A 15,989-nucleotide genomic window follows, 5' to 3' on the forward strand; every position below is an offset into this window, starting at 1 on the left:
TCAGTCAACTCCTCTAGCAACTTCAATCCCCAGTTCACAAATAGTTTCGCAGGAGATCATCCAATAGGGGGTCATCAAGGATGATGACCTCAGGGAGATCCCGATTCCCGAGACTGCAAGCGGGTTGAAGGCGCTGGTTGTGAGGGGGTTAGCACAGGGGTGGCCGTTCCTTATGTCACGGACCGCTCCTTTGATGCTTCCGGCTTTATCGACCATCACCTGCTACCCGGACTGATGAGTTTTTCAGGGACTGCGATCTTTTCGGCCAAGATAAGTTAGTGTATCGTGCCTTCTTTCGCTCTGCTGCCATCATTCGAAAAGCTGAGCCCACACTTTCGCAAACTTTCCGTCTGGATAGGAAGCTGAAGCTAGCTCTAGTAGATTTGGGCATTTTGAAGGGACAGTTGGAGGCGGCTGAGGTTGCCAGGGTAAAGGTGGCCAAGGATGCCAAAGATGCTGGTGTCGAGATCCTAAGGTTGTCAGAGCGGGAGACTGAGCTGTCAATCCAGGTGGTAAGGCCCAAAAACCGGCTGCTAATGTTGAGAGTGTCGCTGCTGCTGCCCGTGCCGAGGCAGAGGATTCAAAAGCCAAGGTGAAAAATTTTAAAAAGTGAAATGCCACCCTGCTGGATGATGCTTGGGCAGTCGTTGCAACTACTGAGAGGGTTTTGAAGTCCCAAGTCTAGGTTCTGGCCCCGGATGTGGACGTGTCCATGATGGGAGCATTCTGGATCGTGAAGGATGGTCAGATCATATATTTGTAGTAGTTTGTTGCTATTTCTTTCTTTCCTTTCATAAGTTTGTAAGCCGTCTGTTCGGCATTTCATACTATTACTTTTGTGGAACAATTTATGTTGTGAAGTTTGTAAGCCCTTTTCTCTGCTCGTTGAACTACTTTTTTGTGACCTGGTTTGGTGCACTATTTTATATGAATAGCAGGCCCCTTGGTGGGCCATTTAAAGTACTTGTGTTTATTTATGGATATCCATTTGTTAGCCTCGGGAGAGATCGGGCCCCAGGGTAGCTATCTAGTTTATTCTATTTGTATCGTTTGCTTGGTTAGAACGCGGATAAAATATTTTTTAGTTCGTACTATTTTGTTTGGGTAGGGGTTGTTTAAAATAGAAAAAATGACTTTTATTAAATGGTAGGCCTCGTTAAAACCTCCCGTTGTTACCTGGGTAGGAAAGAGTATCTGAAAAAACGGAAATACAAAATAAAAGAAAAAGAAACATTTAAGAACTAAGAGTGACTTTGCAAAATAACTAAACAAAACATTTTGACAAAGTTACCAAATCGGTAGAGCTTTCTTATGAGTAGAAACGCAGTAGGTTTGCAACGTTCCATGACCTCGGTATCTCGTGCCCGTTAAGTCGTTCTAGCTTGTAGGCTCCTTTCCCGATTACCAACTTGATTAGATAAGGCTCTTCCTAGTTAGGTGTGAGTTTACCTTTTTTCTGGGGTAGAAGGGCCGATGTAGTTGCGTTGTAAGACTAAGTCTCCCTCCCTGAAGTCTCGTTTCACTATGCCCTAATTGTACCTTAGGCTCACCCATTGTTTCAAGGCTAGTTCTAGCAGGTGAGCTATGCTTCTGACCTAGTCCGCGAGGTCCCATTATGCATTTTCATTGTGTCCCCCAATGGTCCTCTGGGGGCTCGGTTCCCAGTTTTCTATGGGAATAATGGCTTCCAGGCCGTATGTTAGCCGGAACGGGGATTCCACGGTGAAGGTTTGGGGTGATGTTCGATACGACCAGAGTACTAACCCGAGTTCGTTGGCCCAAAGGCCTTTGGCTTTGTCTAGCCATTTCTTGAGCCCTTTTATGATGACTTTGTTGGCCGCTTCTACCTGGCCGTTGGTTTGCAGACGTTCTATCGAGCTGAATCTCTGGGAGATGCCGAGTCCCTCTAGAAATTCTTGGAATCGCTTGTCTGCAAACTGGGTCTTGTTATTGGAGATTACGATCTTTGGTATTCCGAATTGGGCTATGACTTGCCTCCAAAAGAATTTTTGGCATTGAGTGGCCGTGATCGTGGCCAGCACTTCAGCTTCGATCCATTTGGTGTAGTAGTTAATGGCGACTATAAGAAATCGCAGTTGCCTGGGAGCCATGGGGAACAGTTGACGACGTCGATTTCCCAAGTTCTGAAGGTGTGATCCTCCGTTATTACGCTGAGCTAATGGGGGCTGCTTGGTGTAGGTCGGTGAACTTGGCATTTCTTGCAGCTTTTGACCAATTAGAGAGAGTCTCTGATGATGGTGGGCCAGAAGTACCCGGCTCGAAGACTTTCTGAGCTAGGATTTTTTCCCCGATGTAATGGTCACAGCATCCTTCGTGGATTTTATGAAGTACGTAGCCGGTGTCGTTGAGCTCTACGCATTTGAGGAAGGGCTGGGACAACCCTCTTTGTATAGTTGTCCCGCTATTGTGGTATACTTTGCAGCTTCCCATTTTATATGTTTTGCTTCCTTTAGGTCTTTGGTAGGTTCCCGTCGTTGAGGTATCGGAGGATTGGGAAGGTCTAGGAGTGCTGATTCATCATAGAAAGGTTTGCCAAGGTTGTAGTAACGACAAATGGGGTCATAATGACTTCCTGGATCAGTGATCGGTTCCCGAGGACCGACTTGGTACTTGCTAGTTTAGAGAGCAAATCATCTCGGCGTTTTGTTCTTAGGGAATGTGCCGAACGGTCACTTTGTTGTATTTGGGGTTAGCTCTTTGACCTTGGAGCTGGTGTTTGATGAGCCGTCAACGTGCAATTTTCATAGCTCGTTGACTCATTTCCTGTGGTCATTTTAGCGATGAAGTCCGCGATGGATTGGGTCTTGATTGTGTTCCTGGGTTCGAATCTGATCTCGTATTGTGATAGCTTGGCCGACCAAGTGAGTGTTTGTCCTGCCAGGTCTGGCTTCTGTTGTACTTTCCTGACAGTCTGGTCTGTCCGAACCGTAATGGGGTGGCTCTGGAAGTACTGCCGAAGACGTCGAAACACCATTAGTAGTGCGTAGGCCGTAGGCGAGCTTTTCGAGTCTGGAGTAGCACATCTCCGCATCTTGGAAAACCTTACTTATGAAGTAGATTGGACTCTGTGTCTTTTGCTTGTCTTCATGGATTAACGCCGCCGTTAGTGCTTCTTCTGTTATGGACAAGTAGAGGTACAATGTCTCTCCCATTCTGAGTTTTGAGAGTATGGGAGGTTCTAGTAGCACTTTTTTTTAAGTGTTGGAAGGCTTTTCGCACTCGGGTTCCCATTTGAAGCTTATACCCTTTTCATGAGTCTGAAGAAGGGGATAACCTTTTGGGCCGAGGCTCTGAGAAAACGTGAGAGGGCGGCAACTCAGCCAATTAGCCTTTAGATATCCTTGAGGATTGCGGGGCTACTAATCTCAAGGATGGCCTTGTACTTTTTTGGGTTTGCTTCTATTCCATATATCGTGATCGTGAATCCTAAGAACTTCACAGCCTACATTTTGAAGGCGCACTTTGTCGGGTTGAGGCGCATCCGAAGCTTCCTTAGGGTGTCTAGTATGAGTTTGAGGTTGCTAATGAACCCCTCGCTTGTTTGTGCCTAGGAAAGCATGTCCTCAATATAAACCTCCAGTTTGGTCCCTGAGAGGTCTTTAAAGATCTTGGTGACGAGCCTTTGGTAGGTGATCCCAGCGTTCTTTAACCCGAAGGGCATGGCTGTGTACCGGTATGTTTCTTCGAGGGTTAAGAACTTGATTTTTTCTTCGTCTAGTCGGTGCTTGGGTATCTGGTTGTACCCAGAGTACACATCCATGAAGCTGAGGTACTGGTGTCCCAAGATGGCGTCTACTAGCCCATCAATATTTGGCAGAGGGAAGGTGTCTTTTAGACAAGCTTTGTTCAAGTCCATGTAGTCAACGCACATTCGCCATTTGTCATTTGCCTTTTTGACCAACACAACGTTGGCCAGCCAGGTCGTGTAGGGGAATTTTCGGATGAAGCTTGCTTCAAGCAGGCTTTTTACCTACTTGTTGACCTTAGATGCTCGGTCCATGGATATTTTCCTTCTTCTTTGCGCTATTGGCTTAGCTTTGGGATCCACGCCTAGTCAATGAGAATAAGTCCCTATTTTGTTTAGGAGCTCTACGAGATCGCTTTTTAGGTTGAAGGACATCTCTGGTTGATGAATGTGAATTCGTCTTTGGTTTGCCCTATCTATAGCTTTTCCATGTCTCCCTCTACTTCTGATCTGGGTTGGTAATCCTGGTGTGCATCCAAGTTGGAGAGAAAGATCCCTATTATGGCTCGGGATTGTTTCCGCAGGGCTAGGCTGGTGTTGTCGCATTCTGCTACGGTTTCTCATTGCCGTGAATTGTTCTGATGGTTTTGTTCTTGGCTTGAAACTTTATGATGAGGAACTTGGTAAATATGGTGGTGGAGAGGTCGTTGATGGTTTTCTGCCCTAAGATAATGTTTTATGCCGTGGAATCCTTTAAGAGCACGAACTCGGAGAGTATGGCCTTTTTTGGTTACCAGATCCAATGGTGACTGGTAGTACTATAGAAACGTCTGGATTGAGAAAATTGTCTCTGAGACCGGTTACTCCATTTTGGTGGCTTTGTAAGTTTTCGTTTCGAAGTCCTAGCTTGTCAAAAACTCCTCGAAAAAGGATGTTGGAGTCGACTCCGGTGTCCACGAGTATCCGCTTAACTAGATCGATTCCAACCTTGGCTGATATGATGAAAGGGGTGTTTTCCTTCGACGTGATGCTCTGGCAGTCATTGGAGGAGAACATTATCGTCGTCGGGAGGGGAGGGGGTTCTTTGTTCATCTTTTACTGCCAGTACCTGGAGGTCCTTTTTTAGCACTGACATGGATTTTTCGATTGCATCTTTTTCGGTGATGATGTTCACTATGATCGTCGAGTCGGTTTCCGGGCTCTCCTGTTGGGCCTGCCTTATCATCTTGGGATTGCATCCTTTCCATTCCTGTGATCTCTCCCTTTTGGTTTTTATGGGTTCTCAAATGATTTTGGCAAACTTCTGGAATTTATTGTCTCGGATGACTTGTTCGAGAGCGTCTTTTAAGTCAAAGCAGTCTTGATTTGTGTCTGTATTCTCTGTGATAGTCACAGTACAGGATTTTATTACTGCAAGTCCACTCTTTCAGTTGTCGGGCCTTCGGGAGGATGTCTCGTTCCACTATCTGGTGGTAGATCTTCGTGATCGGGGCGGGTATGGGGTGTAGTTCGTAAACTTCCCCACCATGGGTGGTTGGTTAGGACCAGTGGATTTGTAGTGCTACTTTGGGTTGTCTTTGGATGGTGGATTACTTCGAGGTGCCGTATTATCGTGATACCGTTTATTGGCTACTACGACTTAGCTTATCTCTTCGTCATTTATGTTTTTCCTTGCAACGTTCTGGATTTCATGCCTAATCTAGACTGGTTTGGTGATGAGATGCTTTCAAAAATCTTCATTCATGAGTCTGTTGGTTAGGCAGAGGCTGGCTACAGAGTTCGTAAGCTTAGCTTGTCCACTGTTAAGCACTCATCATTGAACTTGTCGAGGTATTTCCTTGTGGGTTTGTCTTGCTTTTACATTACTCCGACCAGGTTGATCCGGTGCTTCGCTTTTGTAATCCTGGTAGTAAACTGTACCATAAATTTTTTTAAGACGTCGTTGAAATTGCCTATCGAGTAATTGGGGAGAGCATTGAACTATTTGATTGCGGGGCCGACTAGGGTTACCGAGAAGGCCCTACATCGAGCTACATCGGCGAACCCTTCTAAGTTCATCCTGGCCTCAAAGGCCATGAGATTTTCTTGTGGGTCCTTCGTCCCGTTGTATTTCATGTCGGTTGCCTTGTAGAAACCCTTCGGTAGCTTGACATTTAGAATTCTCTCGGTGAATAGGGTGGCTCTCATTATCATGTGCTCGCTCCTTGTTCGTTTGGAGTCCCGCTGGTGCCTTATACCGTCGTCGTTGTGTCGATGCTCTGGCTCTCGAAAAACACTGCGGTCCCACCGTTTCCCATGTCATCGTTTGGGAAACATTTCTTTATGGGTTTCTCGCCGTGAACGGCTTCTGGAGGTCGCTTGACTTATATGTTCTGGCTGGTATCGTTCCTTGGAAGTGACCTGGCTTTCAAGGATTTGTACCCTTTAATAGAGCTCTTGGATAATTTGGATCACTTTCTCTCCTAGGCCGTCGATTGCTCTGGTTTTATTGAGTTGGTGATTGCCTTTTTTTGGTTGCTGCTTGTTAGGAGTCGGCTGGCAGTGTACAACACTGGATATCCTTCCATGGGTCGGCGGGGGAATGTCATTCCATGACTCGTCCATCGAGTTGGGTGGGTCTGACTCATGGTGAAGGTTTGAGGATCGCTCATCGAATTCTTCCGTCATGTCGCCGAGGCTTGGCAAGTCCCCACAGATGGCGCGATTGTACTGGAAGTTGCTGGTACGGGTTGTGAGATAGATCAGGGACTCGCCGGCCTTGGGTGGTGACGGGATCAGATCTTCTTGGAGCGACGGGGGTGGTACCTGTAAAGACACTTCCAATACTCAAGTCAAAATGGATCTGAGAGGTATAGAAAGGGGGTTAGAAATGTGTACCATACCTGAGGGAGTCTTCTTTTATATAGTTTGTGTCGTTATCTTATCTTTATCTTGTGGACTAAGATAAGGAAGTATTTGAATTGGAATGTTCAATTAGAAATTATTTGAAGTTACTAGGCCGGTCTAGACTATATTAGTGGCCCGACCCGTTTGACCGAATTGTTATTGCTCTGATTCGGGATTCGAGAGTCGGATTCAGAACAATTAGCAAGTAAAAATATGAAATATTGTAGGTTTATTTATTCTGTTGATTTGTATAAATTTATAAAATTATAAAATTTATAATTAAATTTTTATATTTTTTTTCTTTCGTACCTATATTATTTTTAATTTTATAATTAAATTTTATGTAAAATATATTAGAATTAACTGAATATGTTTTTACAAATTTGGAGCCAACCTAACATCGTTTAATATTGACTCATTTAATTTGAAAGCAATATAATTATAACAGGAGCTCGGCATTTCCGTTTAATATTGATTCCGTTGAAGACTTGGAAGGCGGAAAGGACTTTCTGGCTATGAGGAACGATTGGCAGCGTTGCGTAGATTCCGAAGCAAGAGCTCACCATTTCTGTGGTGGTGCTCGTGGTGGTTGCCAGTGCTGTAACAAGATCTTCTTCAGGTTGCTGAGGTGGCTTCTCTTGTGGTGGCTATGGCGGTGGCGGTAATGGTAAAGTATTGGCCAATAAAACTGAATTGTTATTGTTAGAATCTAAGGGCGTTGGCGGTACTACAGGCCAGTAATGATTCAAAGATGAATCTTGAAAATGCATAGTGCTGTAAGCATGCGTGTTTGAAGTATTTGTTTGCTTTATAACCGGAGTTTTGTTTTCTGGAGATGGTGGTGCTGCGGCCACAGCGGCGGAGGAGTCAGGAGTGAGGAGGCGGAGCCCGGAACTCAATCTGGAAGATTATTACTATGGGGAAATTGAAATTTCGATGATCAAATTAAGTAATTTCGTGAATCTAGCTCAGAGTCTATCATCTGCGTAGACCCAATTCACTGGTTAATGTATCGTCTAGCCACTTTCATTACCATAATTGGATAACAAAACCAAAAAAGAAAAAACAATGTAAACAATCCTTTAGAGCAGGAAAATAAAATAAGGACCACAACATGATTGACCTGTTGAAGATTTTTTTTTTTTTTTGTATTATTTAAATAAAATCTCGAATGTCATGATGATTTAAGCATCATTTTACATCAAGGCCAAAAAAAGGCAACATTTTACATGTACCAGATTGAACTAGTACATCAAACACTAAGGTAATCTAGTGGTTTAAATCTAATTCTTTTTTTTTTTAATTCAAATTTATACCATTAGATTACCTTAGTATACCTAAATATACAATACATTAATATTATATAGCATTGTCCTTTATATGTGTTACAATATGATCAAACTGAGAAGAGAAAAGAGAGCAAACACAAAAAGGAAGTTTGATTATTGATTCAATCCCTAACAACACTAACTAGCAAAGAGCACTGCAGTCCAAGATCAGAGACATTGAAGTTTAATTTTTCTTTTCTAATTTCTAACCCTTAGAGTGCAAAGGTTTCCGAATCCCATGTACTTCTTTTGTTCAATATTGTGAATCAGGTTTGCTATGCCTACTCCACCTGCACATGTAGTTTATTTATTTAGAATAATAATTTGTATATTTTGATATAAACTAAACCATATTAATTACAATAATAATAGACTTACCTAATGATATTGCACTGACAAAAACTGTAAGTGATAGGATGAAAATAATAAGAGATGCTCTCCCTAGAAATGCAATGAGCTTTCTCACCAAATGTTGTCCAATAAGTGCAGCAACAGTTGCTACAGCTACAAAATACAGAGCTGCCATGCAAACATAAATAACAAGCTCAACCATATATATGATTATCTCTTCTTTAGGGGTGTAAGCGAGTTATTTTCCAAATATATTCCGCGACACTTACCATAAGGAACAGGAAAACGTTTAAGAAGGTAATATTCGACCACAGACATAGATGCTGAGAATGTCATTGCAAAAGTGGATGTAGCACTTGCCACCTTCATCATCATCATCATGGGAAGTTAATATTATATTCCACATACATAATCATCAGAGTGAGTTCCAAAACAGATAAAACATAGTGTTTAGTTTACCTGAGGTGGAATTCCAAGGCCAAGGAAGAGTGGACCCAAGATGAAACCACCACCAAGGCCAAGCAAGCCACCAATTATGCCAGCAAGAATGCCACAAGCCATGTATAGAATTATCTGATGCACTCTCCAATGTGTCTCTTTGTCTCCCTTTGAGGCTATTCCTTTCTTCCCTTTGTATAGAAGTACTGCCTCATATGAACTCACTCCTACTGTTATCGGCACCTTAAGGGACATGGACCAAGTCAAATTAATCACCATCACATTCATCAACATTAACCATTTGTTCATGTTTAGAGAAAGAAGAGTAAAGTGACAATTAGGTTCATGAAAATTTTGGCTTCGGATTAATTAGTCCTACTGAAGAAAAAAAATACTAATTTGATCTTTCAAGATAGCAAACGATGGATATTATGTCTTTCTATCAATTCATTACGTAAAACTTAATGATGGTGCTTATATATAGTATTAACTATTGTGACATGTCTATTTTATGAAAAATCATCGTGTAGATAATAATTTTTGGAGTAAAACTCCACTTGTTTCTAATAGGATTCATAGTAAATAAAGAACAGTTGATAAAAGTTATATAAAAACTCAAAAAATAATGAAGTTTTATTATCTAAAACTACATGGTTGTTATACTCATGTGGCAGCATCAGAACACACCACTATAGATAACAAAATATATAGACAATTTCATTTTGTTTTGTACTATCTATGAATGGAAGAACATACATGTTCAGCATTTACTATCGCGAAAAATTTAATTAATAAATTTTTTTTCATTAAGGGTTAATTAGTTCGAGGTCAAAATCCTTGAGGATTCAATTATTGTCACTCTACTCTTCTAGAAAGAAAATTCTATTACCTGCAGTATATTCAATGCCCAATATAACACTGAGCAATTTGTTGTATAGTTCTGTTTCACAATAAAGGCACATCATCATATTAGCATTAATATATAATCAACAGAGATCAATCATCTATCTACACAAGTTAATTAAGAATTCAATAATATCTCACTTTTCCTATCTCTAATGCAAGAATCATGATCCACACAGAGACAAGAAGTCCAAGCTCCCTCCAATAAACGTTCTCTATAACGGAAACCTGCAAAAGAAGAATACAAATTGTACTAAACATGCATGCGTGGAATGAAGCAAGCAACAACCTCGCTCATAGCTTCATTTTCTTACTACCTTTTTCTTAGATTGTTTATTAATGTTGTTAGTGAGATTTTCATTGACCGAGCCTACTCCTGTTTGAGGATCATTTGCAGCATTTTCAGCCCTCCCAATATCTGATTAGACACAGAATTAATTAGCTTAATTAATCTCGTTGTTCCATATATATTGATAAATCGTTTTTATATATTAACGACAGAATAAATACCAGACCAACTTAATTACTTACCATTCAGTTGTGATTTCTGCTTAGCCTCCTGGAATCATAACAAGAATAATAATGCATTAAACTAAACCAGAGCATCAAGTGCAAATTAGTAAAATGATTCAATAATATAAAAGGATGATCCAAGTTTCTTAAGAAAAAAAATTAAACCTGCTTAAGACGGGTTTCTTTTTTCCATGTATCAACACCCTTTAGAAATGCATTAGTTGAAATGCCTGTTTCATCAATGAAATAATAATTCAAGACTACTAGAATTATTATCATGGAAGATATATAGATGTTCATAATTAATAATGAAATTGTTAATTAATTAATTACCTATGAAAACTATAATCAACAAAGTAGTTAGCATCCAATCAGGGAAAGTGACATTGAAAGCAACTCCAATACTGATTCCAAGCATCAACATTGGTTGGAAAAGAAGTGCTAAATCATAATCAATCACAGGCAAATCAAGTGTTGGATGTCTTTGCCTTAGATTGTAGAAAACTGTTGCTCCTGCTCCACCAGTAATCATGCCTTCATCACCATGAATATACATATATTAATTAAGTTAATCAAAGGGATTAATCAGCATATCATGATAAAAAAAAAAGTAGACCATGCATGCATGTATGTGCTCGTCTATTAATTACTAATTAATCAATAATGTTAATTTATGTCGTTGAAATTATATATACATGGTGAACATATATACAACAAATTAACATACGTATGACAGTAGGACACTACTAATAATGCAAATGTACGTGTAGTTATTTTTCAATTTTTTGGGATAAAGAGAATGCTTAATTATCCTGTAAAATTAAAAGTTTAATTTGTATAGTAGTGGTACTTGATTTGTTAAGAAGGGAAAAAAGTTTAATTACGTAAACACTTGTACTTCAAATTTTTTTTTCCATATAATTAATGTTAATGGTTCATTTTAGTGGTGTAGAAGTAAGGTTTAAATTAAATTAAGTTCTTGAAAATAATAAGAAAAACGATAACAGCAAATTATTATTTATTTCAACTATTATATATTCTCCTAAATTTTTATAATGAAATACATAAAAAAAATTAGTCACTATGTGTAATTATATGTATTGTTTTATATATTTTTAATTTATATTTTATATTTTATATTTTATATTTTAATGTATATATTTTATACGAATAATTAATTTTATTATTAATTAATTTTTTCATATATACATAAGATAATTATTTTTATAAATTAGCATTGTTGGTTAAAAAAAATAAAAATATAATTTTTGAGAGTGCCTCACTAGTCCATCACTTTTGTGGGATGACTTTATTGGATATCGGAAAATGAACTTTTTTTTTGAAAAATCAGGTGTAGTCAATTTGACGTAAAATTATACTTAAAAGTCGTTAGATGATTGCTCTGAGATATCAACTTCATATGAAGTCGATTTCACCTAAGTTTTCACAATTTTTTTTATTGTTAGAATACTATTACTACACTAGCCCTAAGTAAGAGATAAGAGGATTAATATATAAAAAGCGAAAAAAAATAAAAGCATTATTAGGATCAATTTAAATAAATAATTTAATTAATGTTTTTAAAAAAATTAAAATATAAAAGAAAAGACAATTTTTTTATTTTTTCATAAATACTTTAAATAATTTTAAAAGAATCAGAAATTAATTTTAACAATTATACTAAACATGAATTCTGTAAGTTTTCAAAGTAAAAAACAAAATTCACTTTCGAACCTATCTAACTGCCGCTTAGTTAGGAGACTAGAATTGTTTACCAGCATGTAGCATATGTGGTTATGTACTTATCAGTCTTAATGAGGCAAAGAAGAAGATTAAGATAATGTTAATACAAAAAATTGTCCTTTTTATTTAAAAATTCTCACTAAGCAACCTAGGTAGGTAGGTAGAAGTACTGAATTGTTGAAGAAGAAGAAATGAATGATGAACGGCATAATAGATGTTAATTAATTATGATATTTGAGATAGATAGATGGTTGCTTACATTTGGATATAGCTGTGGCTGATTTAGCATCAAATCCAATAATAAGGGTTAGCATGGGAACAAAGATGCCACCCCCACCGACACCTCCCACTGTACCAAATGCTGATCCAAGGAACCCTATTATGCTCCCTACTACTATTCTCCACCCAATTTCCATCCCCTGATACATACATATCAACACAACAAATTATTATTATGCATTAATTCTATACAATTTAATAATAGCAGTTACCGTACCGGCCATTTGTGTTTGTAAAATGATGATTGTGGATCATGATGAAACCCTTTTGTTTCATTGGATGATGGTGGTGCAGACGAAGAAGGAGAAGAAACAAGGAGAAAAAAAGCAATAATCAAAACCCTTCCACTCATCACGTCCCACCATTTTAATAATCCATGCAAGCCCATCTAAACCGCCACCACCAGTCCTAATTAAGTAGCTAGTACAGGAGTGTGAACAGATATAATATATATATGATATGATATGATGATGAGGTTGCTAAAAAGTAAGATTAGTGATGTAAATTAAAGAAGCATGTAGCTTTTCCAATTGCACACTAATACTCCTTTTTTGACTGCTAATTAATATGTATGCAATGTGTTTCACACGGTTGGAGGAGTATGTATGCATACAGAAAGACGACATAGATAGATGTATCACATGTCTCTACTTTCATTGGTTCAACACATCAGTGTACTCCCACCACTTCAATCTTATCTCCAATTTACACACCTTATTAATATTTATGCCTTTTACTTAATTATTTACATCTATCCAAGGATCCAAAAAATTTTAAGTTTCCATGGTACCCAAAACAATAACTACTTCCAAGTTAGTTAGAATCTATTTAATATTTAATTTTTATATCTGTCATTTATTTAAATTTTCTCATGTTTTGATGAATTTTCATATATGATATTATGAATTAAAATGTTTTTTCTCTCTTTAATCTTATTTAAAGAGTAAATTATAAGATTATAATTTACTGTTAGAAACAAGAGACTAAATTAAAAAAAGAATTTGTGTATTATTTCGTGTATTCAAGTTGTTTGGAATGATATAATATAAAAATGTATTTATAGATATTAAGAGAATTGTAATAATAAAGACGTAATATTTTATAATAAATATTCATATACTAAATAATACTAATTGATTTTAATTATATTATAACATTTACAATATCAATTGAAAAAATTGAAAAGATTCATTCTCCTCCGTTATACTTGCCGTTGAGTCCATTTCTGTTGAAATTTTCATCATTGAAGAACTCATATATTAATTCGTTTTCTCTAGTCAGTCATTATTATTTCTCAGAAATAATTACTCAACAAGAATATGAAATTTATATTATGATTTCCGATCCTTGATGCATTTTGATTGACTTCCTTGTTGAGATGCATATGTGCCCAACTTAGCTATGATATGATCTGATCTACCGTTCATTAATGATTATTGATTCATATGTGATGATCCCAATAATTTTATTTACAACATTTCACTCTCACTATTACATTTGGTATATATATCAAAAGACTGTGCTTGAAGAAAATGATTGTATCTGATGTTAGAAGAATATAATCAAGTTTTATTACGTTTCAACTTTTATTATTAAAAATTTAAATTATTTGTTTATTAAGAATTTATTTTGGATTCGTTGCTTCGGCTTTTTAATTAGTATATTGTAGCTTTAGATCAATCTGATTAATATTTTTTTTAAAATATTAAGGAATTAACAGAATTTATTATTTTTAATTAGTAATTAACAAATAATGTTTAAAAATATAAATTAAAACTATTTTATTAAATTACTAAATTAAAAAAAAATAAAATAACAATTAAAAATAATAAATTCTTCTGTTGAATCTTGAATTTTTTTTAATAATGAAACGTTCTAAACATGAGATTTGATGTGCTAAAAAAATCATATGACATCGGCGTACCATAGTTTTTTAATAACACTTCAATAAACATAAGATCTGATTTCCATTTGATTTAGAAATAAAAAAACAAGCCAAAAATATTTTTATTTTCCTCCCAACATTTGGAATACATCAGACATATTGTATATGAATAAGTTTGACCACATTAATTAATGAATTTGTTTAATAATTAGTTTCATTTATCATTCTGTGGTGGTGAGCAGTACTCGGAATTCTCTCGTATAATTTTGTTTTCCTTAGTGCTTAAGATGGCCTTCAATTAATTCTGCATATGGACAAGTTTGGGCCACACCCACAGCTAAGTATAGTTTAAGATTCATGCAAAACAACAAAATCTGTAGGTCCATTCTCAACCGTGCATTAATTATAATTACTTTGATGTAACGTCGTTAATGGTCCATAATTACAAAACAAGAATATTATTCCACGAGATGGAAAAAATTGAAGAAAATTATCAACTTTCTTTTATTTGTGTAGAAAATTCTCACAAGTCACAGCAGCTAACGACAGATATACTGTAGCATATAATAAATGCTTATTTAAATAAAAATTCTTCCTTATATCATTTTCATTTTAAATTTTTAATTACTGTAGCTACTAGTATCCCGTTGGTAGTATTTTAATTTAATTTGTTTATTTCGTTCTCTTAAAACGTCCTCATGCATGCCGCTGATGATAAAAATTACAGTTTCGCTAGATAAATAATGAAAATTATGAATAGTATAAATAATGGAGTGAAAATTTAATTCAATAAAAGTTAAAAAAAGTACGACTTAAATTATTTAAATAAAAAATTTCATTCACTTATTCTAAAATTTTAACCATCTTTTATAATTTAATTTGTCAAATCAACATCTTTTTTTTTCAAATTTTTTGTCGTCATCTCTTCGTCAACTAGCCCTTTTATTTTTTCTTTACCGGACATCATCGTCGCCTCTTGGGTTCATCACGCCGTCACCGCTTCATCAACCACCCCATTTGCCGACATCACTCTCTCCCCCACCAGAAACCGAAGTTGCATAGGTCTCCTCCTCACTGTCGCGGGATCGTCAACCAGGCCCCTCCTCAGGGTCGATCTCCACCACACTAGAAACGAACGACGCCTCCATACTCTTCCTCGTCGACTCTGCTTCGCTCACCATCCATTGTCATCGGCGCCTCCTGATCAACGAAGAAACTATTGCTGCAGTCCTTCCTACATTTGTCGCTGACTCGCTGGTTGGCACGGCAGACATTATCATTGGGGTCGCACTCTCCCTAATCGCTGCTTCAATAGGTTAGCTGATGGCCAAGATTTTAATGTTCAAATGGGTGTTCATGAAATGCATTTGGTTGAGTAATGGAACAAAACAATCATCCAATTAAAAATTAAAATAACCATCTGCATACCTAGTGAATTGAACATCCAATATATTTTATTTGTATTTACTTAAACTAACCATCCTCATAAGAATTACAATAACTATCCACCAACCTAGTGAATTGAATATTCGGCACGGTCTGGGGGTTGCAGCGGCAAAGGGGATATGCATGGGAGCTGCTGCGAAAGGATCTGTCTTTGCTACGGATCGGAGGGACAACAGTACGAGGTGAGGCTTCGGCGGTGTCGGCAAAAGGTTGCGGTGGCATCGGTACGGCCAACGAAAGTGTAGCAATACGGAGTGAGACTACAGCAGCGTACACGAACTGTGGTATTTTGATTGCGTCTGACCGGCTTAAGGGGGAACGACGGCTTTATACTCCGTCGAAACAACTGTAACTAACAACGACAGCAAATTTTTGCCATTTGACGGAATATCGATAACAGCAAATTTTAAACATATATCAAAAATTAAAAAATTATAATAAAATTAAGAATAATCATATATAATATAAATATATTTAATTATTAATCCTAAATTTTTAAATTTTAAAATAT

General features: G+C 37.2%; 2 protein-coding genes across 2 annotated transcripts; both read right to left on the reverse strand.

The window, feature by feature from the left end:
* Positions 1-1,613: 1,613 nt before the first annotated feature.
* LOC140183296 (uncharacterized) lies at positions 1,614-2,216 on the reverse strand. The gene has a single exon (XM_072231336.1). The coding sequence runs from the start codon at positions 2,214-2,216 to the stop codon at positions 1,614-1,616; it is 603 nt and encodes a 200-aa protein (XP_072087437.1).
* Positions 2,217-7,710: 5,494 nt separating this feature from the next.
* Positions 7,711-12,980, reverse strand: LOC112735023 (sulfite exporter TauE/SafE family protein 3-like). Its single transcript, XM_025784591.3, has 12 exons — positions 12,365-12,980; positions 12,128-12,287; positions 10,459-10,659; positions 10,291-10,355; positions 10,144-10,171; positions 9,930-10,030; positions 9,754-9,840; positions 9,599-9,649; positions 8,731-8,952; positions 8,541-8,634; positions 8,299-8,439; positions 7,711-8,210 (listed from the first exon to the last, which is right to left on the reverse strand). The coding sequence occupies exons 1-12, from the start codon at positions 12,533-12,535 to the stop codon at positions 8,119-8,121; spliced, it is 1,413 nt and encodes a 470-aa protein (XP_025640376.1). The 5' UTR covers positions 12,536-12,980; the 3' UTR covers positions 7,711-8,118.
* Positions 12,981-15,989: the final 3,009 nt, after the last annotated feature.

This window comes from Arachis hypogaea, chromosome 20 (assembly GCF_003086295.3).
Source record: "Arachis hypogaea cultivar Tifrunner chromosome 20, arahy.Tifrunner.gnm2.J5K5, whole genome shotgun sequence".
NCBI classification, from domain to species: domain Eukaryota; kingdom Viridiplantae; phylum Streptophyta; class Magnoliopsida; order Fabales; family Fabaceae; genus Arachis; species Arachis hypogaea.

Excerpts from the sequence above, each read along its gene's own strand:
- LOC112735023 (XM_025784591.3), bottom strand. The coding sequence starts at position 12,535 with ATGGGCTTGCATGGATTATTAAAATGGTGGGACGTGATGAGTGGAAGG. Across the intron at positions 12,288-12,364 it reads TTTACAAACACAAATGGCCG|GGGATGGAAATTGGGTGGAG; the intron begins GTACGGTAACTG and ends TGTATGTATCAG. Across the intron at positions 10,660-12,127 it reads AGCCACAGCTATATCCAAAT|GCATGATTACTGGTGGAGCA; the intron begins GTAAGCAACCAT and ends ATGGTGATGAAG.
- LOC140183296 (XM_072231336.1), bottom strand. The coding sequence starts at position 2,216 with ATGCCAAGTTCACCGACCTACACCAAGCAGCCCCCATTAGCTCAGCGT.